The sequence below is a fragment of the Amblyraja radiata genome, chromosome 9, assembly GCF_010909765.2.
Source record: "Amblyraja radiata isolate CabotCenter1 chromosome 9, sAmbRad1.1.pri, whole genome shotgun sequence".
NCBI lineage: Eukaryota > Metazoa > Chordata > Chondrichthyes > Rajiformes > Rajidae > Amblyraja > Amblyraja radiata.
Window position 1 is genome coordinate 72,946 of NC_045964.1, and position 23,729 is coordinate 96,674.

The window sequence follows — 23,729 nt, forward strand, 5'->3', positions numbered from 1 at the left end:
CTAAGTTTTTGTCCTAATTTCATCCTTTTACCCGGGTAGCTTTGGTAGTGCTTTTGTGAAACTAATCGCGAGTAAGATATGAATCATACATGTTGTAACCTCACAGGTTAATATTTGTGCAAAATACATTGTCAAAAAATGGAATCAAGAGTCAAGATTGTTTTATTGTCCCAGATAGAACAATGAAATTCTTACTTGCTGCAGCACAACAAAATATGTAAACATAGTACACTGTAAACAATATAATAAACAAGTTCAGTGTGTGTGTATATAAATACACATACTCACACATATATACATATGTATGTATACATATATATGTGTGTGTATAATATATATATGATTGTGCCTGTGTATGTGTATATGTATATACGTGTGTGTACGTGTATATAAGTGTGTGGGGGATATACGTGCGTGTATGTATGTGTGCACGCGCGCGTGTATACGTGTGTGTGTGCTCGTGAGTGTGTGTAAGTGTACATGCGTGTATGTGTACGTGTATATGCGTGTGTTTACGTGTATATACGTGTGTGTGTGTGTGTATACACACACACATATACACGCGCACACACACATATATACACGCACACACACATATATACACGCACACATACGTATCACACAAAAAACAGCAATAATAATAATAATAATAGTCTATTGTAGTTTAGAGCTTATTTGAGGTTGTAGTGTTTAATAGCCTGATGGCTGTAGGGAAGAAGCTATTCATGAACCTGGACGTTAGTTTTCAGCCTCCTATACCTTCTTCCTGATGGCAGTGGTGAGATGAGTGTGTGGACAGGGTGGTGGGGGTCTCTGATGATGTTGGCTGCTTTTTTGAGGCAGCGACTCCGGTAAATTGCTTCGATGGTGCTGAGTTCCGAGCCGGTGATGGACTGGGCAGTGTTCACAACTTTTTGCAGTCTTCTTTGTCCCTGGGCATTCAAGTTGCTGAATCAGGTTGTGATGCAACCAGTCAATATACTCTCTACTCTACACCTGTAAAAGTTCAAGATAATCCTCTCTGACATACCGAATCACCGTAATCTTCTCAGGAGGTAGATGCATTGATGTGCTTTCTTTACAATTGTATCAGTGTGCTGGGTCCAGGAAAGATCTTCAGAAATATGCACGCCCAGGAATTTGAAGTTTTTGACTCTCCACCATCGTCCCCTTGATATAAACAGGATTATGGGTCCTCATCCTTGCTCTTCCAAAGTCCACAATTAGTTAATTGATTTTACTGATATTAAGAGCCAGGTTGTTGTGCTAACACCATTTGGTCAGTCGATCAATCTCACTTCTATACTCTGTAATTCGTCCAACAACGGTGGTGTCATCGGCGAACTTGATGATGGAGTTCGCACTGTGTCCGGCAACACAATCATGAGTGTAGAGTGAGTAGAGCAGTGGGCTGAGCATGCAACCTTGAGGTGCTCCCCTACTGATTGTTAATGAGGAAGAAGTGTTTCCGCCAATTCGAACAGCGAATGAGGAAGTCGAGGACCCAAGGTTTGCGAAGAGACCCAGTTCCGTGAGCTAGGTAACCAGCTTTTTTTATTTTTGAAATCCGTACGGCCTCGCGGGGGCGGTCCCACTTCGATCGCCGGAGCCGTATGGAGTTGTGCGGAGCTGGTCCCGACATCGCGCGGGGCTCCAAAAAACTGACCGTGTTAAAAAACTCCGCGCGGCAACGGCCTGCCGGCCCGCAGCCGCCTCGACGAGCGTGCGCAGTGTCTTGACGGCGTACGTCATGCTCGAACTTCAAGTCACTCACTCGACATCCGCGCGGCCCCCGCTTCCGGTTTGGTCGCGCTTGCCGCATGCTGGTGGGACCGGCCCTGTACAGGGATCACTCTTCCTCCGTGCGGCCCCTGCTTCTGGTTTGGTCGAGCTTGCCGCATGCAAGTCTCATGCTCGTGGGACAGGCCCTTAAGGCCTTTGACAAGGTTCCACATGGAAGGTTGGTTAAGAAGGTTCAATTGTTGGGTATTAATGGTGGAATAGCAAGATGGATTCACCAGTGGCTGAATGGGAGATGCCAGAGAGTAATGGTGGATCGCTGTTTGTCAGGTTGGAGGCCGGTGACTAGTGGGGTGCCTCAGGGATCTGTGTTGGGTCCACTGTTGTTTGTCATATACATTAATGATCTGGATGATGGTGTGGTAAATTGGATTAGTAAGTATGCAGATGATACTAAGATAGGTGGTGTTGTGGATAATGAAGTAGATTTTCAAAGTCTACAGAGAGATTTAGGCCATTTGGAAGAGTGGGCTGAAAGATGGCAGATGAAGTTTAATGCTGATAAGTGTGAGGTGCTACATCTTGGAAGGACAAATCAAAATAGGACGTACATGGTAAATGGTAGCGAATTGAGGAATGCAGTTGAACAGAGGGATCTGGGAATAACTGCATAGTTCCCTGAAGGTGGAATCTCATGTAGATAGGGTGGTAAAGAAAGCTTTTGGTGTGCTGGCCTTTATAAATCGGGGCATTGAGTATAAAAGTTTGGATGTAATGTTAAAATTGTACAAGGCATTGGTGAGGCCAATTCTAGAGTATGGTGTACAATTTTGGTCGCCAAATTATAGGAAAGATGTCAACAAAATAGAGAGAGTACAGAGGAGATTTACTAGAATGTTGCCTGGGTTTCAACAACTAAGTTACAGAGAAAGGTTAAACAAGTTAGGTCTTTATTCTTTGGTTAAGGGGAGACTTGATAGAGGTTTTTAAAATGATGAGAGGGATAGACAGAGTTGACGTGGATAAGCTTTTTCCATTGAGAGTAGGGAAGATTCAAACAAGAGGACATGATTTGAGAATTAAGGGACAGAAGTTTAGGGGTAACATGAGGGGGAACTTCTTTACTCGGAGTGGTAGCTGTGTGGAATGACCTTCCAGTGGAAGTGGTGGAGGCAGGTTCGACATCATTTAAAAATAAATTGGATAGGTATATGGACGGTAAAGAAATGGAGGGTTATGGTCTGAGTGCAGGTAGATGGGACTAGGGGAAAATAAGTGTTCGGCACGGACGAGATGGCCAGTTTCTGTGCTGTAATTGTTATATGGTTATTATATGGTTAAACAACAGCCTGATGTAAGTGTTTTTATTGTCCAAATGGTTCAATGCGGAGTGGAAAGCCAGTTAGATTGCATCCTCCGTTGACCTGTTGTGATGGTAGGCGAAGTGTAGTGGGTTGAGGTTCTTGTTGAGGTAGGAGTTGATATGTACCATAACCGGCCTCTCAAAGCGCTTCATCACCACGACGTTAGTGCCACTGGTCAATAGCCATTGAGGCACTTCACCTTGCTCCTTTTAAAGCAGGTGGGAACCTCGGTATTGAGAGGTTGAAAATGCCCGCAAAAACTCCAGCCAGTTGGCCTGCACAGGTTTTGAGAACTCGACCTGGTAAACCATCAGGTCCAGATGCTTTCCGAGGGTTCCCCCCCCCCCCCCCCTGAATGAGCTTCTGATGTCGGCCTCTGTAACTGACAATCATTCTGCTTCTTGATTGTTTATCACAATCGTTTCATTTCATTGCAAATGCTTAACAAACCTACCTTTTTCCAAATAATAGAAAGATCTGTCTTCTACTGTTTCTCATAATGAAAGAATCATGTAAACTTCTGATTTTTATATTAATTTAGAAATAATTTCCTGTTCTATTATCCTTGTTTATAGTTGTAATTATTTGGTAATAACTATACTGAGACATTTTATTTAGTTTTTATTTATGGTCTTGTACTGTTTTAAATCTGTAACAACTTTCAAATGTTGCGTGATTTCTTAATCAACCATTGAATATTTTGAGCATCTGCCTTCTATGTAATTAGTAATCTTAAAATACCAAGCTTCCTGCATTTTTTCAGATAGGCATGTAATTACTAAATGTTAGATTGGTAAGGCGGGAGGAGAGTAAAACATTGGTTTTAATTTGCACAGGAATAGACTTTCCTAATTCAATCCATTATCTAAATGTGGAAAGAAATACGAGTACTCCACATCAGGCAGAGGTTCAGTCAGTCCAAGACCACTGATCTATCATAGAATCTGTTAAAGCAGGTATTATGATTGTATTACCACTAAACTAGTAATTCAGAACATGGAGCTAATCCAGAGGATCGCAATGTCAAATTGATAAATTAAGTTCACTTTTAAATATTTAGAGCTGAAGTTTACAGTTTACAGTTTAAGGATAAAGGGGGAAATCCTTTAGGACCGAGATGAGAAAAACATTTTTCACGCGGAGTGGTGAATCTCTGGAACTCTCTGCCACAGAAGGTAGTTGAGGCCAGTTCATTGGCTATATTTAAGAGGGAGTTAGATGTGGCCCTTGTGGCTAAAGGGATCAGGGGGTATGGAGAGAAGGCAGGTACAGGATACTGAGTTGGATGATCAGCCAATGGTGCTAGCACAACAACCAGGCTCGAAGGGCCGAATGGCCTACCCCTGCACCTATTTTCTATGTTACTAATAACAGAATAAATGAAAGAGCTAGAGATAAGAGTTCACAAAATGCTGGAGTAACTGGACAGGCAGCATCTCTGGAGAGAAAAAATGGGTGACGTTTTGGGTCGAGACCCTTCTTCGGACGGACCCGGATCGAGACCCGAAAGATCACACATTCCTTCTCTCCTGAGATGCTGTCTGTCCCGCTGATTTACCCCAGCATTTTGTGTCTATCTTCTGTGTAAACCGGCATCTGCAGTTCCTTCCTACACGGAGATAAGGGTTATAACATTTTTGAGCAAGTGGCTATAAAGAAGAAAGCAGTATTGTTTTTAGAAAAAAGAGTGCCTCAAGGGGTCAGGTAGCATCTTTGGAGGACATGGAAGAGAGGAGGGGAAGTTTGTAGACTGTTGCGAATGGGGTATCACTTGGCCCCAGCTACTTGGCGCGTCCACCAAATTACAAGTATTTGCTGAGGATACTAAAAGTGGGCGAGAATATGGTGAATAAATATTCTGGAAAAAATGTGAGATTAATGATTTAGGTACCCAAAACAAGAGTTTGGTCCATAACCCTCTTTGGGGCATCTTGGTCAGCATGGACGAGTTGGGCACAAGGGCCTGTTGACTCCATGACTCTAAAACCGAAGAGTTATTTTTAAATGGTAACAAATCAGAAGATGCTGATGGGTTCTAGCACATGATTTACTAAAAACCAATACAAAGGTGTAGAAGGCAGTTAGGAAGACAAGAAGGAAAGTTGTTATTTAATATGATTGTATTTGAGTGCAGGAGTAAAGATATCTTGCTGAAAATACAGAGAATCTTGGTGAAAGCAGCTGGAAAGATGTCTCTCCTGGTCTGAGGAATCTAAAGCCAGGATTCAGTCTCAGACAAATTAGGATATTTGGACAAGAAATCTTTCCACACGAAGGACGGCAACATAAGGGCTTTAACATCAGGACTAAGGAGGCTTGGTATAGTTTAGATATACTGCTTGGAAATAGTATTTGGCCCAACGATCCCCGATCACTAGCATTATCCTACAAACACACTAGGGACAATTTTACATTTATACCAATTATCCTACTAACCTGTACGTCTTTGGAGTGGCAGAAAACCGAAGATCTCGGAGAAAACCCACGTAGTTCACACTGAGAACGTACAGACAAGCAACCGTAGTCAGGATGGAACCCAGGTCTCTGGCACCGTAAGGCAGTAGCCCTACCGCCACGCCACTGGGCTGCACAGTTCATGAAGTTCATGCAAAATGGATGAGCTAAGTAAAAGCAGAACAGGCTGGAAAGGCTGAATCAGTTACTTGTGGATTAAAACACTATTTAAGAACCTATTCCATACAATTTTGTGTGTTAATTTTAGTCTACAGCAAGACGGTAAATATCTCCTTTTTCTTGGCAAGTGATTCCTGTAGATTTGGTGGAGGTGGCAGCAAAATGATGTAGCGGGTGGAAGAATGTGCAATCACTGACGGCAGCTTTGAGGTGTCTGGATAAAAACTTGCACGTGGGAAATTATAATAGTGATCAATTTCATGATATGATTATAGTGGACACTTAGCTTTACCATAAGCAAAACTCTGAAATCCAGGCCAACGACTATTCTGTCCTGCAACTCTTTTAAAAAAAATAAAAAATAATAATAATTTTAAAAAAATGGAAATAGTGAAGTTTGTATATTTTCAAAAATGATTGAGATTAATAAATGAGAGAAGGAATTATAATTAATTTGCAGTTGGGACCTATTGGACTGATGGTTTAGAGGGGAGGTTAATTTAGAGATACAGCATGGAAACGGGTCCACCATGTCTACTCTGATTATTGATCACCCGTTCACACTCGTTCTATGTAATCCCACTTTCTCATCCACACCCTACCCTGTGGATAATGATGCGGAGGCCAATTAATCTACAAACCCGTACGTCTTTGGGATGCTGGAGATAACCAGAGCATCCAGAGGAAACCGATGTAGTCACGGAGACCAGGCAAACTGCACACAGCATCCGAGGTCGGGATCGAACCCGGGACTCTGGCGCGGTGGGACAGCAGCTCTACCCGCTGCACACCGAGACAAAGGGAAGGCATGGGCAAACGCTGGCATAATATAGGTGGGTCTAGGTAACGAGGGGTTGATTGGAAGATGCAATGGAAGGCTGGAGATGGTGATCAAGATTGGAGGTGTTGAGTGAAGAAAACAAAAGGATGCAAATGGTGGAATCTGATAATAGAAGGTGAAGTTTAGAATTCAGAACCAGAGACAAAGATGGTCGGAGAAGGGAATAGGGTATCTGGAGTAGGGAGGGGTAGGTGATGAGCGGATGGAGGAAGGGAAAGGATCTGGGGGAGGGGAGGGATTGTGAAAAGAGAGGTGTGTGAAGTGCATGTGAGGACCATGGTGGATCAGGAGAGAAAGGGCTGGGCATTTGCTGAAATTGGAGAATTCAATGTTCATGGTGTAGGCTGCTCGAGTGGAATATGGTTTGCATGTGGCCTTTCTCACTCACCTGACCCATCTGCCAGTCTTTCCTTCCTTGCCTGGATCCATCCAGCTCTTGACTCGCCCTTTCCCATCTCCTCTTTTTACCGGCGGTCTTCCCTCTACCCCATTAGTCTGACGAAGAGCCCTGATCCAAAACATTGTCTGTCCATTTCCCTCCAGTTACTGCCTCGTACACCGAGATCCTCCAGCACTGATTTTTTGCACAAGATTCCAGCATCTATGGTCTCTTGTCTGTAATCAGAAATGTATGCTGCAAGACTGGGGTGAAGTAGATGCAAAGTGGGGAGAGTGGTTTACGGTGTGAAACATCAACATCGAATAGTTGGGCCTGTTTCAATGCATCATGAGATAATGTCAGAAGAGGCTGATTAGCTGCAGGTGATTTTTGAACATGATGGTGAGTGGAGTGATGTGCTTTCAAAGTCTCTTTACTGCCCCTGTACAACTCATTTTCTACTGCTGAGGCAGTTCTATTATGGTCCTGAATCGTCATTGGAATATTTCAATCAGACATGTGAGCCAAGACTGAAGAAAAACAGCGGTATTGTACTGTTCAGAAATGCCTGTTAAGCAAATGTTGTTTCTCTGGTGCAGGTGTAGTGCAGATGGTAACTCTATCTTTTGATGTATGCCCTTTGTTGAAAATATCTGGAAATGATCATAATTTCTGGGTTAATCCTATGGTGAACCTCCATTTATAAGCGGCTGAGCAGATTGCATATCTGTGCATGTAATCGCATGTGCCTACTTTTCCTTTTGCAGAAGAGAAATTGAGATGCACTTGAGCAAATCATACTTATTTAATGTGCCTGAGATGCTGTCTGTCCCGCTGAGTTACTCCAGTGTCTACCTTCGATTTAAACCAGCATCTGCAGTTCTTTCCAACACATACTTATTTTATTATATCTCCCCGGCATATCTCGAGTAATGCTAATTGCCATGTTACAGATCTGCATTAGAAATCCTGCATTAAACCACTTGCAGTTTAAAGAAATTGTGCATAAAACTTTTAAAACAATCTCACAAATAGCTAAATATTTTCTCCTTTGCTAAATGTTACAGGTTTCCTGTCCATTTTGAAATAATGGCATTATTTCATTGCTCAGTTATATGTTATTTAGTCAGAATGTCTTGTGTTAAGGCATTTTAATTGTTCCTGTTACTGATTCTGCTTTCAGCTGGCAGCCAAAAGTAAATTTACTGAAATGTTTCTGTGTTTTAATAATCATGGTACTATATTCCTGTATGCTAATTTGGCTTCAGTAAGATAGTTTGGCAGTTCTCTGCAAATTACATTCTGTTACCTCAACTTTTTACTATTTTCAACAACTAAATTGCAGCCAGTCTATTGACTATGATAAATGATAGTATTTTAGAACCTTAAATGCCTAATGTGAAGCAATTTAATTCCAAAATAAAAGTGTCCTGAATTTGAGGCAGTCTTCTGTTATAGTTTTAGAATTACTTAAATGTAGGAGATGAAAGTAGGGTTAAAGGAAATGGAATTTCTTTTGGATATAGCCAGTGAATCTGTATGAATAAGATGAATGAATACCAAATGTATGCATTCACGTTTGCGGATAACACCAGTTAGAACGAAACTGGGCACAGAAACTAAGAGGGACTTGAAGTGATAGAAACATAGAAAATAAGTGCACGAGGAGGCCATTCGGCCCTTCGAGCCAGCACCGCCATTCATTGTGATCATGGCTTATCCACAATCAGTAACCCGTGCCTGCCTTCTCCCCCATATGCCTTGTTTCTGCTAGCCCCAAGAGCTCTATTTAACTCTCTTCAACCACTCATCAAATCTGCTCCTATGATTTATGAATTCCAGAGCTATGGAGCTTGGTGGCTGTTATAGGGTACATAATCAAGGAGCATGGATATTTTGGACTTGTAGGACTGCACATGGTTCAATGATTCAATCCTGCAACTCTCAGCAGAAGCATCGGGGAATACCTTCACTGGAAATACTTCACCACTATCTCAAAGCCAGTTAGGGACACCATGTATATTGGCCACCCAGGTGAATCTTTTGAAGAAGGGTCAAGGCCTGAAAAAACACCTATGTTCTCCAGAGATGCTGCCTGACCCACTGAGTTACTCCAGCACTTTGTGTTGTTAAGTAAACCAGCATCTGCAATTCATTGTGTCTAGGGGAATCTTCTGCTGCAGGTTGATTCAGGAATAATGAACAATTTTGGCAGACTTGATGTTAACTCAGTTGTCAAAGCAGGTCCAGTGTGGAAAGGCTGAATCAGTTACCCACCATGCCTGTTCTCACCTAAGTTCCTTATGTTTAGTTGAGAGATACAGCGCAGAAACAGGTCCTTCGGCCCATCTAGTCTGCACCGACCAGCGCACTAACACTATCACACACGCACACTGAGAGAGCCACTCACTCACTCACTCACTCTTAACCTACAAACCTGCACGACTTTGGAATGTGGGAAGAAACTGAAGAGAAAACCCATGCAGGTCACGGGGAGAACGTACAAGCACCCGTAGTCAGGATTGAACCTGGGTCTCTGGCGCTATAAGGCAGCAGCTCTACCACTGCGCCACCGTGCTGCCCATGCTTGAGGAAGAAGAGGCAAGGAATGAGTGAGAAAGTGTTGATGGGAACTAGTGCATCAAGAGCATCTAGGGTTACGAGTTATACCGTGAGGTATAAATGTTATGATTCCGAATGTATAAAGTCGCTGATCATTACTGACCGACACTTCTGTTGTGATTTTATATTATTTGGTTGCTGTGTTTAGTTTAAATTATTGTTGTTGTCACGTGCACAAAGGTGCAGTGAAAAGCTTTTGTTGCTTACTATCCAATCAGTGAAAGACAATACATGATTACAATCAAGCCATCCACAGCATACAGATACAGAATTAAGGGTGTAACATTTAGTGCAAAATAAAGTCTGGTTAGAGATGGTTTAAAAGTCTCCAATAAGTTAGATAGTAACTCAGGACTGTTCAGTTGCCTGACAGCAGCTTGAAAGAAATTGTCACAGAATCTGGATGTATGCGTTTTCAAACCTGTACCTCTTGGCTGATAGGAAAGGGGAGAAGAGGGAGTGAGACTGCTCCTTGATTATGCTGGTGGCCCTGCTGAGGCAGCGTGAAGAGAGATGGAGTCAATAAAAGGGAGGTTGGTTTGCGGGATGGTCTGGGCTATGCCCACAACTCTGCGATTTCTTGTGGTCTTGGATGGAGCTGTTCCCAAACCAAGCTGTGATGCATACCGATAATATGCTTTCTATGGCGCATCTGTGGAAGTTGTGAGGGTTGTTGGTGACATGCCAAACCTCCTAAGCCTTTTAAGGAAGTAGAGGCATTGGTGTAAGAGTGCACAAATGTTACCATCATGTTAACTTTGTTTTGTATACAGTTGGTGCAGGAGTGAGGGAGACTTTGGGCTGTGAGCTTCTCTGATAGAGTCTTTACCACAATGGGACTCAGAATAACATCGGCAGCTTTAGTCGCCAGGTTTCCTTAAATTTAGTCTTGGGCACGTTCTTTTAATCCTATCTTTCTCTAGTGAACAATGGTATATCCTCAACTTGCTTAAAAATGTAAACAAAATTATTACTGAACAGTCCTGGGCTACTCTAATAATTATTGTTTGCTGCATTCCAAACATTCTTTTTTCACTGATTTGATGTACTTTATTACCAAGAACTGGGTCAAGTAGTTTTTTTACACTGAAAACTGCAGTACTACATCTTTTTCACTGCAATTTATTCCAGTACATATTTTAGATGGTAACATTTAAATTTGGACACTACTGGAGTAGCACAGCGGGTCAAGCAGCATTTCTGGGGAACATGGGTAGGTGATGCTTCGGGTCAGGACCCTTCTTCAGATTGATTGTAGGGGAACAAAAAACTGAGAGGGGCCAATACCTGCAAACCAGCATCTGCAGTTCCCCATTTCAACATTTATATGTTTTTTGGTTTAACTTATATACTTTCTATTTTAAAATTCCACTACCCTGGTCCTTTATCATCCCTCAGGATTTTGGTCACTCAAAAATAAAGTTTGTATTAGCTTCCTTCTTCAAACTCCAGTTTAATCTCATCAACAGCAGAAGTATCTGAGTGATTTTATTTATGTACCCTTTCTGCCTATTACTCCAATTTTATTGACCAGTAATGCTCTGACACATTTTTCTATGGAGACTTCATTAATATTTTTCATAGTTTTGAAATAAACTTTTAATATGAGAATTTTTTTCACAACTGTGACCGATGAATTTTTTTTATTGCTCGGTCTCTACAAGTTTTACTTTTGTTCCTACATTCTTTCTTCTTGTGTTTTGTAGCTTTTAAATTAAAAATCAAAATTTTTTATCTTCCTCTTGTGAATGCTTCCTAGCCAGTTGATTTAGAGAGCTTGGTCATTTCTCCTGTGCAGTTTCCCCATGCAAACGACAGATGACACAGCTACCAGCCTTGGAGGGCATCTACCACACACGGTGCCTCAGGAAGGCCATCAGCATCCATAAAGACTCCTCACACCCTTGTAATGGACTGTTCGAACTACTTCCCTCCGGCAGACGTTGCAAGGCCTTCTACGCACAAACCTCCAGACTCGGGAACAGCTTCATCCCCAGAGCTATAGCGGCTCTGAACCGGCCCTGTTGAGTGCCCCCCACCCCCCTGGACTGTCTCCCTCGGATGCTCACGTCGCACAGACACATCTGCACTTTGTTTGAACTGTTTTGACTATTTACTGTTGTAATGTTCTTTTTACAAACCATGTTCTCGGGGTATCTAAATCTAAATTTTATTAGTTATTTAAGTTATGACATCGGATGGAAGCTGCATACCAAATCTCGTTGCGCTTATGTGCAATGACAATAAAATTTATTATTATTATTATTATTAAACCTGCAATGGCAAGAAAACCAGTTTATTGAGTGGGCACAGGAGTTTGAGCACTTTAAGGTTGTGAACCTTTCCAAAACTTATTGAAGTGGAAGCAATATTCCAAATAGATTAGTAATAATCAAAGGTCCTAAAACTATTAAATTCATTACATAACATGTCCAAAGCTTCAAAATGTTTACATGTTGTTACAGTTTTGAAGTCTTTATCATTGTGTCTCAGCTTTATATTTAGAAATTCTGACAAGGCTGAGATTAAAAGGAAGTGAACACAGAACCGTGGTTTATAATTAATATTAAAAAAGTGTTTTGCCCTCTGCCCTGCCTTCTTCTTTTCTAAAAAGCAATGACTTTAATTGGACTTCAATTAGAAGGGTCTGAAGAAGGGCATCGACCCGACATGTCATCCATTCCTTCTCTCCAGAGATGCTGTCTGCCCCGCTGAGTTAATCCAGCATTTTGTGTCTATCTTTGGTGTAAACCAGCATCTGCAGTTCCTTCCTACACTTAATTGGACTTCAGTTCTGGTTCGCCTATGGGTTACAAGGATTTCTCTCATCTTTCATGAAGTCCAGGGTCCTGTTACTTTAAACTTCTCAACTTTGCAAAGGCACCTTCAGACATTTGTGCAAATATGTATCCAGGTGACTTTGTTGTGGATCACCGTTGATGATGCATCTCATTGTTGCCACTTCTTGCTCTTCCATTCAAAAATCATCTCTTCACACTTGTACGGAATGTCTTCTGGCATTTATCTACACATTTCACCAGCCAGCTCATCCTCCTGAACTCTTTCCATCACTATCTGGTGTTGGTTTATTGTCACGTGTCCTTAGATACAGTGAATGACTTTGTTTTAAGTACTCTCCATACAGATCATACCATAGGATTGTAATCATACCATACATGAGGAGAGCAGGTAGTTCAAAAAGGGAAAGAAAAATGCAGAATATTGTATTACAGCTATAGAGACAGAGGAGATTTTAAAAAGTGCAAGTGCAGCAATGAGGTAGATTGGAAGACTAGACCTTACCATGTAAGTGATCCATTGAAGAGTCTTGTAACCACAAGAAGGAAGTTATTCATGAATTTGGGACAATGTGATTTCAAGCTTTTGCATCTGCTGGCCACTGGGAGAGGGGAGAAGAATAAATGAGAGGAATGAGCAGGGTGTGAATAATTCTTGATTATTTTGGCTGCTTTTCTGAGCTAGCACGAGGTATCAATAGGGGGATGGATTAGGCTACATCCACAACAGCAATTTCTTGCTGTCTTGGGCAGGGGAGTTGCCAAACCAAGTTGTGATGCATCCTGAGAAGATTCTTCTTACAGTGCATCTGTAGAAATTGGTGAGATGTGCCAAATTTCCTTAGTCTACGGAGGTAGTAATGGCATTGGTGTACGTGATCCCTCAGAGCAGTGCGGAACCACTATCTACCTCTTTGGTGACTCGGACTATCCTTGATCGGACTTTGCTGGCTTTATCTTGCACTAAATGTTATTCCCTTGTGTATCTATATGCTGTAAATGGCTCGATTGTAATCGTGTATTGTCTTTCTGCTGACTGGATAGCACGCAACAACATCTATTCACTGCACCTCTGTACATGTGACAATAAACTAAACTGACATTTGCTTGTCAATGGTTGGACCAGGTCAAATTGTTTAAACTCAGAACTTGAAATGTTGGTGATATTTTCACATTTAAATGTATGCAAAAAGTGTAAATTTTGAGACTTTTCCGTGATCCTTGGTTCAGCAATGACCCTGGGGATGGGTGAAATTTTACAGCCGATGTTTTGATCCATCTCTTGCAGACTGGATTTTTATGATATGGTAGTTGAACAAAATTTTAATGGAACTGGGAATTTAGTGGGTGTTTTGAGAGGGAAAAGAAAGCATGACAGAGATAGAAACATAGAAAATGCTGGAGGAGGCCATTTGGTGCCATTCATTGTGATCATGACTGATCATCCGCAATCAGTACCCCGTGCCTGCCTTCTCCCCATATCCCTTGTTTCCGCTATCCCCTAGAGCTCTATCTAACTCTCTTTTAAATTCATCCAGTGAATTGGTCTCTACTGCCTTCTGTGGCAGAGAATTCCACAAATTCGCAACCCTCTTCTTTGGGTGAAAAAGTTTTTTCTCATCTCAGTTTTAAATGGCCTCCCCTTCTTAGACTGTGGCCCCTGGTTCTGGACTCCCCCAATATTGGGAACATTTTTCCTGCATCTAGCTTATCCAGACTTTTATAATGTTATACGGAAGGTGGCCGGTTCGAATCCCGCTTGGAGTGCATACTGTCGTTGTGTCCTTGGGCAAGACACTTCACCCACCTTTGCCTGTGTGTGAATGTGTGTGAGTGATTGGTGGTGGTCGGAGGGGCCGTAGGCGCAGAATGGCAGCCACGCTTCCGTCAGTCTGCCCCAGGGCAGCTGTGGCTACAGAAGTAGCTTACCACCACCGAGTGTGACTGAGGAGTGAATGAATAATGCGATGTAAAGCGCCTTGAGTATTAGAAAGGCGCTATATAAATCCCATCCATCATTATTATTATTATAAGATTCCCTCTCATCCTTCTAAATTCCAGTGAATACAAGCCCAGTCTTTCCAATCTTTCCTCATAACAGTCCCGCCATCCTGGGGATTAACCTCATCCAGGGAGAAATTTTGTATTCAAACGACCATGCAACGAAAGGCACAGGCAATGGAGAGAGATTTAAAAAGTATGTAGGGTAGAAAGCACAAGCAAAGGCTTGTCTCTTGGATGTGAAATGGAGAGAAAACATTTCCAATCAAACCCCTCACAAAGGAAGATGGTTTATTGTAGAAATCAGGAACTCCAGAAGCTGGCTAACAAAAAAAGCACAAAGTACTGGAGTATCGCAGGGGGTCAGGCAGCAGCACTGGAGAACGTGGTTAGGTGACGTTTCTTGTCAGAGTGATTATGGGGGGAGGGGGAGAGGGAGACGAGAGAGGAGAAAGCTGAAAGGGGGGGGGGGGGGGGAAGAGGACAAAGCCTGACAAGATGATGGGATTGCCTCTGTAGAGGTGCTACTTTTTTCATTGCAGGGATCACTTTTCATTGCATGCAGAACAGAGTTTTAAACTGGCACTCGGTACATGTGACAACAATAAATCTAAACCTAAAATCGATCTCTTTGTCTTTGACCAGTTTGTCGACTTTGACATCACTTCCTTGTCTACCTCACCACTGCCATCTAGTGGAATGAGGCTGCGCTTGCCAATTCCTTTCTTGTCTATTCAAATATAGCCAGAGAGCACTGAGAGTGGGTGCGCAGAAGCCATTCCCATTGCATTGCCTTTGGTGTTCCCCATAAATCTGTCATTGGCACCCGTTTCCCATCCACATACTTCCAGTTAACCCCAACCTCGGGGAACAAATGTTTAAAGTACTGTATGTACATGGCAAGCAATACCAGCTCCTTTGTGTTGCTGCTATTATCTTGACACCATGCTACTAAACTCTCGTTCCTTCCTGTACTCAGTCTCATCATTGTTTGAGATCCAGCCCACAATAGTCGTGTCAGCGGCAAGCTCATAGATAGATAGTCTGACTGTGCTGGGTCCTAGTGCTCTCCCTCCCCCAACACAGGGAACCTCAGTGGGTGTTCCGCTGGGTCTTCCCCTTCCCCCTGTACCATATGACCCCAGCTCCTCCCCACCCACACTATAGTCCTCGTACACCCCCTCCTTCCTGACCACCCACCACCTCCTATCAGACATCGCCTCGGCCTCCGTCCACTCACCTGCCTTCCTCCAGACCCAACCCCAATCCTTGCCGTGTGTTCACCATCCCCCCCTGACCGCCTCCTCTCTGATTCCGCGAACGGTCTGTCCTCAGTAGAGGCCTCACCTTTGTTCCCCTCCGTCCACACCTCAATGAGCTCCATGTCCACCACGATGTGGAGCTCTTCTTCCGCGGTCTCAACATACAAGCGTTTTTCCATGGGAAGGAGTCCTCACCCCCTAGTGATGATCACTTCTCCCGTCTCCAACGGACCCCCTCCTCTTGGACTCCCCCTCATGGCCAATCTACCTGCTTTAGACCGTTTCATTTTAAACTGCCGACAGGACATCAACCGCCTCAACATTTCCACTCCCCTTTCTCACATCTACCTCTTTCTATTCCCCCCCCCCCCCCCCCCCCCCCCCCCCCCCCCGAACGTACAGCCCTCCACTCATTCTGCAACAACCCCGACTGGAATAATCAAACCTGTTGCTTCTGGTCAATTCGTCCCTTTCCACCCACCCCCCCCCCCCCCCCCCCTCCCCTGGTGCTTTCCCTTGCAACTGCAGGAAATGCTACACTTGTCGCTTTACCTCCTCCCTTGACTCCATCCAAGGACCCAAGCAGTCTTTTTAGGTGAGGCAGAGGTTCACCTGCACCTCCTCCAATCTCATCTATTGCATCCGCTGCTCTAGATGTCAATTGCTCTACATCGGTGAGACCAAGCGCAGACTTGGCGATCGCTTCGCCCACACCTCCGCACAGTTCGAATTAACCAACCTGATCTCCCAGTGGCTCAGCACTTCAACTCCCCCTCCCATTCCGAATCTGACCTTTCTGTCCTGGGCCTCCTCCATGGCCAGAGTGTGTCCCACCGCAAATTGGAGGAGCAGCACCTCATATTTCAGTTGGGTAGTTTACACCCCAGCGGTATGAACATAGACCTCCAATTTCAGGTAGTCTTTGCTTTTTCCCTCCTTCCCCTCTCCTTCCCAGCTCTCCCACAGCCTACTGTCTCTGCCTCTTCCTTTCTTCTTCCCCCCCCCACACATCAGTCTGAAGAAGGGTCTCGCGGTGCAGTGGGGGCTGGGTTGATTCTGTGAATCACTGTTTGATTCCCACTGAGTCATTCTCTTGATTCCCAAGTATTGATTCTGATGTGAGCACCGTGTGTGCGTGCGTCCGACCGACCGACCGACCGACCGACCATTTAAGTGACGTCTAGATGTTTTTGAAGAGCTCTGTCTTGGCTTTGCTTTTCAGGAGACGGTTTAAATATCAAGCAGAAAAGTTACACAAGTTCTCACAAATATAATGTTTCTGCTCATTTAAAGTCGACCTCCCCCCCGCAAATAAATAGATAGATAGCCACATCACCCATTTTTATTGCCCTTTTGGGCAATCTCACTTGCCAAGTTCCATGATTGATTCAATATAGTCACCTACTTCCATGACTCATCTTCTTAGTGGGCACCAAAGATACTAGAGGATCTGGGCACAGTGTTTTGCCAGTGTTTTAGACCCTAGAGTATCTTCCTTGTTGAAGATAGACACAGTGTGCTGAAGTAACTGGGCAGTCAGGCAGCATCTCTGGCGGGCAAAAAGGAATAGTGGTGTTTTGGGTCGGGTCAAATATAAACCCTTTGGCACTTTTAATGGTCTGACAGGGAAGGAAATGAGTAGACCGTGAGCCGAGGTGCCTTTTCATGTTGTGACCTATATCCCATATCTACCTGTATTTATAACATATTGTGTAAAAATATTATAGAAATTATATCTGAAACTCATCAAGAATAAAACCTGCACATATTTTTAAAATATTGAAAATGTCAATTGGGATCGTGGAGGAGAGTATTTTGTCTGATGCTAGTGCTCCATATATATCTGTCCAATCACTGTTGTTAACATATGTACTCGCCTTCCTCGGAATCTTCTGTCACACTAGCATCAGACAAAATACTCTCCTCCACGATCCCAGTGGGCTCCCTGCCTAGCTAGCCTGAAATAAAGCGCATGATTGGTCAATTGGCATCCGACTCAAATGTCAAACGTGCTTTGATTGGACATTTACAACTCGGAAAATTGACAACATTTTGGAGTTTTTTTTTTCCATATTTTAAAATATGTGCAGGTTTTGTTCTTGACGAGTTTCAGATATAATCTCTATAATATTTTACACAATATGTTATAAATGCGGGTAGATATGGGATGTGGGTCAAAACATGAAACGAAAAGGCATCTCGGTCTACAGTCTGGAGGGAATGGTTATGCATCTTGGTATACATTTTAGTTTGTACCATTAGCATAATTGCCTAATCAATAAGGGTCGTCTGCATTTTTGTGTTATTGCTAGAAATTGGTTTGTAAGGAAACCTTTAATTGCAATTTTTTAACCTCATTGTAAATCTTTTATCTGCGTGTCACTCTCTGGAAGCATTGCTCCTAGTGTGTGTGTGTATTATAATTAATAAATGGAAATTCATGGGGAATGTTCTTGTAAATTTCTGATATGCTCTGAAGCCGGGAAAGGCTTTGCCATAAAAAGTTTTCCTGGATTTTCATCAGCTAACAGTCCTATTACTCCGTGTGTACGAAGGGACTGCAGATGCTGGTTTACACTGAAGATAGATACAAAATGCTGGAGTAGCTCTGGGACAGGTAGCATCTCTAGAAAGAAGGAATGAGTGACGTTTTGGGTCGAGACCCTTCAGACTGAGAGGAATTACTCAAATTCATACCTGTACCTCAATTTCAGTGGAATCTGGCTCACTACCAGTGAAGGTCACCATTCCTACCACCTTCGACACAAGGCAGAAGATTGTTTGCTACAGGTATCTTCAGGGTCAGTGGCTCTGCTGATCTGGCCATCCTCCAACCTTCTGTGATAAATCATGTCAGAAGGAATATGAGTAGAATTAGGCCATTCAGCCCATCAAGTCTACTCCACCATTCAATCATGGTTGATCTATCTCTCCCTCCTAACCCCATTCTCCTGCCTTCTCCCCATAAACTCTGACACATGTACTGTTAGTAGGAGAGCTGGAAATGAAAACTTAAATCTGAACATGCTGGAAATTGGAAAATACAGCATGGAAACGGGCCCCTTCAGCACTGCCCTTGAGTGTGCACTGCCCTCCGATCACCTATTCACACCCGCACAATGTTATCCCACTTTCTCATCCACTCCCTATGCACATATAGCAATTTACAGAAGCCTATTAACCTACAAACATACCTGCTTGTCTTTGGGATGTGGGAGGAAACCGGAGCATCCAGAGGAAACCGATGAGGTCGCAGTTAGAACGTGCAAACTCCACTCAGACATACCCAAGGTCAGGATTGAACCTGGTTCTCTGGTACTGAGGCAGCAGCTCTACTGGTTGTGCCACTTTGCCAGAAATTTAAAATAAATAAGGGTCATAGACGGGAACATGAACTGTTTCTCTTTCCATGGATGCTGCTTGATGTGAGTGTTTTCTGTTTTGGCAAGGGCATGCCGGTTGGGCTGTTCTCTCTCAAATCCTAGACGTGCCACGAGAGGGCAGCGTGCATTAAATCGTGCCTCTGCCAATTCTCCATGATATATGACCTGCTGTATGCCACCATTGGTCGTTCTTCACTGGCTCTTGGAAATCCACATCATGGGGAGAGGGCTTTCTTTTTGACTGTCGTTACAGATGGTCAGGGAGGGTTGCCTTGAATAAAAGCTTATTCTGTTCATAATTGCATTAATATGGCAGCATAGTGTACACAAATGAGCTGCCATACTTTCTATCATTGTGATTACAATGGATTGTTTATTCAACATCTCGCACCATGGATCCATTGAATGGGTGAAGAGCGAAAAATTGAAGCTTGGAATCATGCACATTGTGAATGATGAATGGATGTGTGGTGCTCAAACTATCTTTTAAAAGTTACCTCATCTTGTTATTGCTTTCTATCTTTTACTATCTGTTCCCCACCAAAACCTGCCCCAACTTACTTTCATGTGTACATCAGCCAAACCTATTTAAAGCTAAGTATTTTGTTGCAATGATAGAACTAGGTTGCCTTACCCCCAAGGGAGAATTCCTGTTATCTCATTGCCCACTTTCATTGTTCATCTCACCATCTGTACAGTACTCTTTCTCACATCCATCAACTCCTTGAGAATGGGAGCTCCCGAAAAAATACGCATTGGCTGACCAAAGATACACAAAAAAGCTGGAGAAACTCAGTGGGTGCAGCAGCATCTATGGAGCGAAGGAAAAAGGCAAAGTTTCGGGCCGAAACCATTCTTCAGACTGGTTTCCTTTGCTCCATAGATGCTGCTGCACCCGCTGAGTTTCTCCAGCTTTTTTGTGTACCTTCGATTTTCCAGCATCTGCAGTTCCTTCTTAAACACATTGGCTGACCAAGTTCTGTTTATAGGTTTGAACAGAAGTTTGGGATGGAACCAGGCTTGCTGGCGGAGCAGCAACTTGACACATTAATTATTACAATTGAGCCATTCAGAGTGTACAGATACAGGGAGTAACATAATTAACTTTTAGTGCAAGATAAAGCCAGTAAAGTCCCATTAAAGTAAGTCTGGAGGTCTCCAATTAGCTAAATAGTGGCTCAACACTGCTCTAGTTGTGGTAGGATGAATCAGTTGCCTGATAAAAGCCTTGTCCCACGGTACAAGTTCATTCCAAGAGCTCTCCCGAGTTTGCCCTGATTCGAACTCGGAGATTTACGGTAATGGCCATTCGTCGGTACTCTGGGATCTCTTGGACATTTTTCAACATGTTGAAAAATCTTCACGAGTCTTCCCGTGCTTACCTACCGTTAGCGAGTCTTTCCGAGTACCTGCCGTTAGCGTCACGAGCCGCTAAGAGACGTTCCCGAGCTCCGACGTACCCGCTACGTTCATTCTCCGTGCTTACCACGAGTTTGATTATTTTTTAAACTCGGGAGAGCTCTTGGAATGAACTCGTACCGTGGGACAGGGCTATAACAGCTGGGAAGAAACTGTCCCTGAATCTGGAGGTGTGCATTTTCACACTTATATACCGTTTGCTTGATGGGAGAGGGGAGAAGAGGGAGTGGACAGGGTGCGACTCGTCCTTGATTTTGCTGCTGGCCTTGCCGAGGCAGCTTGAGGTATAAGTGCAGTCAATGGAAGGAAGGTTGAATTATTAAAATAAACTATTTAAGTTTACATTTATTTGTAAATGCTGGAACTAGGTACATGTAATGAATATCAACTAAATAGTTTGTTTAATTTTATTCTTTTGTACGCAGATGTTGCAAAGCAATGTCAGGAAAGGGACAACCTTGGAATGCTGGTCTGGTCACCTAATCAGAATGTCTCTGAGTCCAAATGTAAGTCTGCATTTACTCTTCATTTTCATTTTCAAGTCTGTTACCATATAAGGTCAAATGATTTCTTTCCCACTTTTCCAAGAATTGCTCTCTGATGGATCTTGGATTTACCCCTCTAGTTACTGATGGAGCAAAAAATATAAAATGTAGTGTGCTTTGAATTTGTGATTGCTAAGATTCAATGAAAGTAAATGGTGTTTACTCTGCACAATTTCATCCTTTACATTACACAGATACAAAGGCACCAGGCAATGGTCTGTAACCTATCTTTAATCACACATCTAAAAGCTGAGCTATTGACTGCATTTGCATATGTACACATAAAAGAGCAATGTACATCTGTCTCCACCCCTTTCTGCTTTCCGCAGAAACTGTTCCCTCAAACTCCCTGGTAAACTCGTCCCTTCCCACCCAAACCACCCCCACACCAGGTACTTTCCCCTGCAACCGCAGGAGATGCAACACCTGTCCCTTTACCTCCCCCCTCGACTCCATCCAAGGACCCAAACAGTCTTTCCAGGTGAGGCAGAGGTTCATGTGCACCTCCTCCAACCTCAACTACTGTATCCGCTGTTCCAGGTGTCAACTTCTCTACATCGGCGAGACCAAGCACAGGCTCGGCGATCGTTTCGCTGAACACCTCCGCTCAGTCCGTCTTAACCTACTTGATCTCCCGGTGGCTCAGCACTTCAACTCCCCCTTCCATTCCCAATCTGACCTTTCTGTCCTGGGCCTCCTCCATTGTCAGAGTGAGGCCCAGCGCAAATTGGAGGAACAACACCTCATATTTTGCTTGGATAGTTTACACCCCAGTGGTATGAACATTGACTTCTCTAACTTCAGATGGCCCTTGATTTCTCTCCATCCCCTCCCCTTCCCAGTTCTCCCACCAGCCTTACTGTCTCCAACATTCTATCTTTGTCCCGACCTCTCCCCTGACATCAGTCTGTAACATAGAAACATAGAAAATAGGTGCAGTAGGCCATTCGGCCCTTCGAGCCTGCACAGCCATTCAATATGATCATGGCTGATCATCCAACTCAGTATCCCGTACCAGCCTTCTCTCCATACCCCCTGATCCCTTTAGCCACAAGGGCCACATCTAACTCCTTCTTAAATATAGCCAATGAACTGGCCGCAACTACATTCTGTGGCAGAGAGTTCCAGAGATTCACCACACTCTGTGTGAAAAATGTTTTTCTCATCTCGGTCCTAAAGGATTTCCCCCTTATCCTTAAACTGTGACCCCTTGTTCTGGACTTCCCCAACATCGGGAACAATCTTCCTGCACCTAGCCTGTCCAACCCCTTAAGAATTTTGTAAGTTTCTATAAGATCCCCCCTCAATCTTCTAAATTCTAGCGAGTACAAGCCGAGTCTATCCAGTCTTTCTTCATATGAAAGTCCTGACATCCCAGGAATCAGTCTGGTGAACCTTCTCTGTACTCCCTCTATGGCAAGAATGTCCTTCCTCAGATTAGGAGACCAAAACTGTACGCAATACTCCAGGTTTAGATTAGATTAGATTAGATTCCTTTATTGTCATTCAGACCTTTCGGTCTGAACGAAATTTCGTTTCCCTGCAGTCATACATATAATAAAAAATGACAAAAACACACAATCAACACACATTTAACATCCACCACAGTGAGTTCACCAAACACCTCCTCACTGCGGTGGAAGGCAAAATCTGTAAGGGTGTCGACCCGAAACGTCACCCATTCCTTCTCTCCAGAGATTCTGCTTCACCCGCTGAGTTACTCCAGAATTTAGTGTCTACCTTCGATTTAAACCAGCATCTGCAGTTCTTTCCTACACAATATGCAGCTGTCTTGTATTTTTAATGGAATGAACCCAGTGTGGAGCCGGATTAATTGGAACCAGAACTGCTAGTTGCTAAAGGTGTAAACACTTTGTTGGGATGGAAATAGTTATGATAATATTGTGGTCTTTTCATCATTGGTGTCATTCAGTTGGCAAAGTGTTGTAGGAATGAAGAAGCACTCTGACCAATGTGCAAGCTTATGTTTGTGGTTTATTGGGCAGGGTTAGCATACAATTCACTCTTGAACGCCATCTGCAGTATAATTATTCTTCATCTGATACACAGCATTGACCTTCAAGGGAATCAGGCAGTATTTGGGGAGAAAGCAGTTAATGTTTTCGATGCATGATCTTTCAATGATTTGCTATGTTAACTCTGGTCTCCACAGCTGCATAACCTGCAGCTTGTTTCTCCGTTCACAATTGACATTTCCAGCTGTTGAGCTTTTGCCTCAACTTTTTTAAATTACATATAAACATTTGAATTACCTGTTGTTTTAAGGGATTACTCCAAATCACTTTGTTCCAACTTTGTATGTCAATTTTGTTAGTTTGCTTATAATATTTGTGCAACAAGGCAGAACAAGAAGTCAACTGCTAGTTTTTGCATTTCTATAACAACTGAGTATTTTATACCTCTACTACATTTCATATTTGGGAACAACATGCAAAGATGCTAGACACAGTGGGTCAGGCAGCATCTCTGGAGAACATGGATGGGTGACATTTTGGGTCGGGACCCTTTAGAAGAACCAGAGTTCTGAAGACCTAAAACATCACCTATCCTTGTCCTCCAGATATGCTGCCTGACACCTGAGTTAGTCCAGCACTTTTTTGTACACCAGTACACCTGCCGTTCCTTGTTTCTATATTTTATGCTTATATGGTACTGAAGTTTGTATAATTCTTGCTTTTGAAAAATTTGAGTAGTTTAGTATGGTTATTAAAGATATTATG

At 43.2% G+C, this 23,729-nt stretch overlaps 1 protein-coding gene across 2 annotated transcripts in view; it reads left to right on the forward strand.

Moving 5' to 3' along the window:
* rcor1 (REST corepressor 1) overlaps positions 1-23,729 on the forward strand; it is a 110,753-nt gene that overhangs the window by 17,377 nt on the left and 69,647 nt on the right. For both annotated transcript variants that reach the window (XM_033026476.1, XM_033026477.1), the window contains exon 3: positions 20,869-20,949. In XM_033026476.1, coding sequence (XP_032882367.1) covers positions 20,869-20,949 — 81 coding nt within the window. The remainder of the gene's footprint in view (positions 1-20,868; positions 20,950-23,729) is intronic.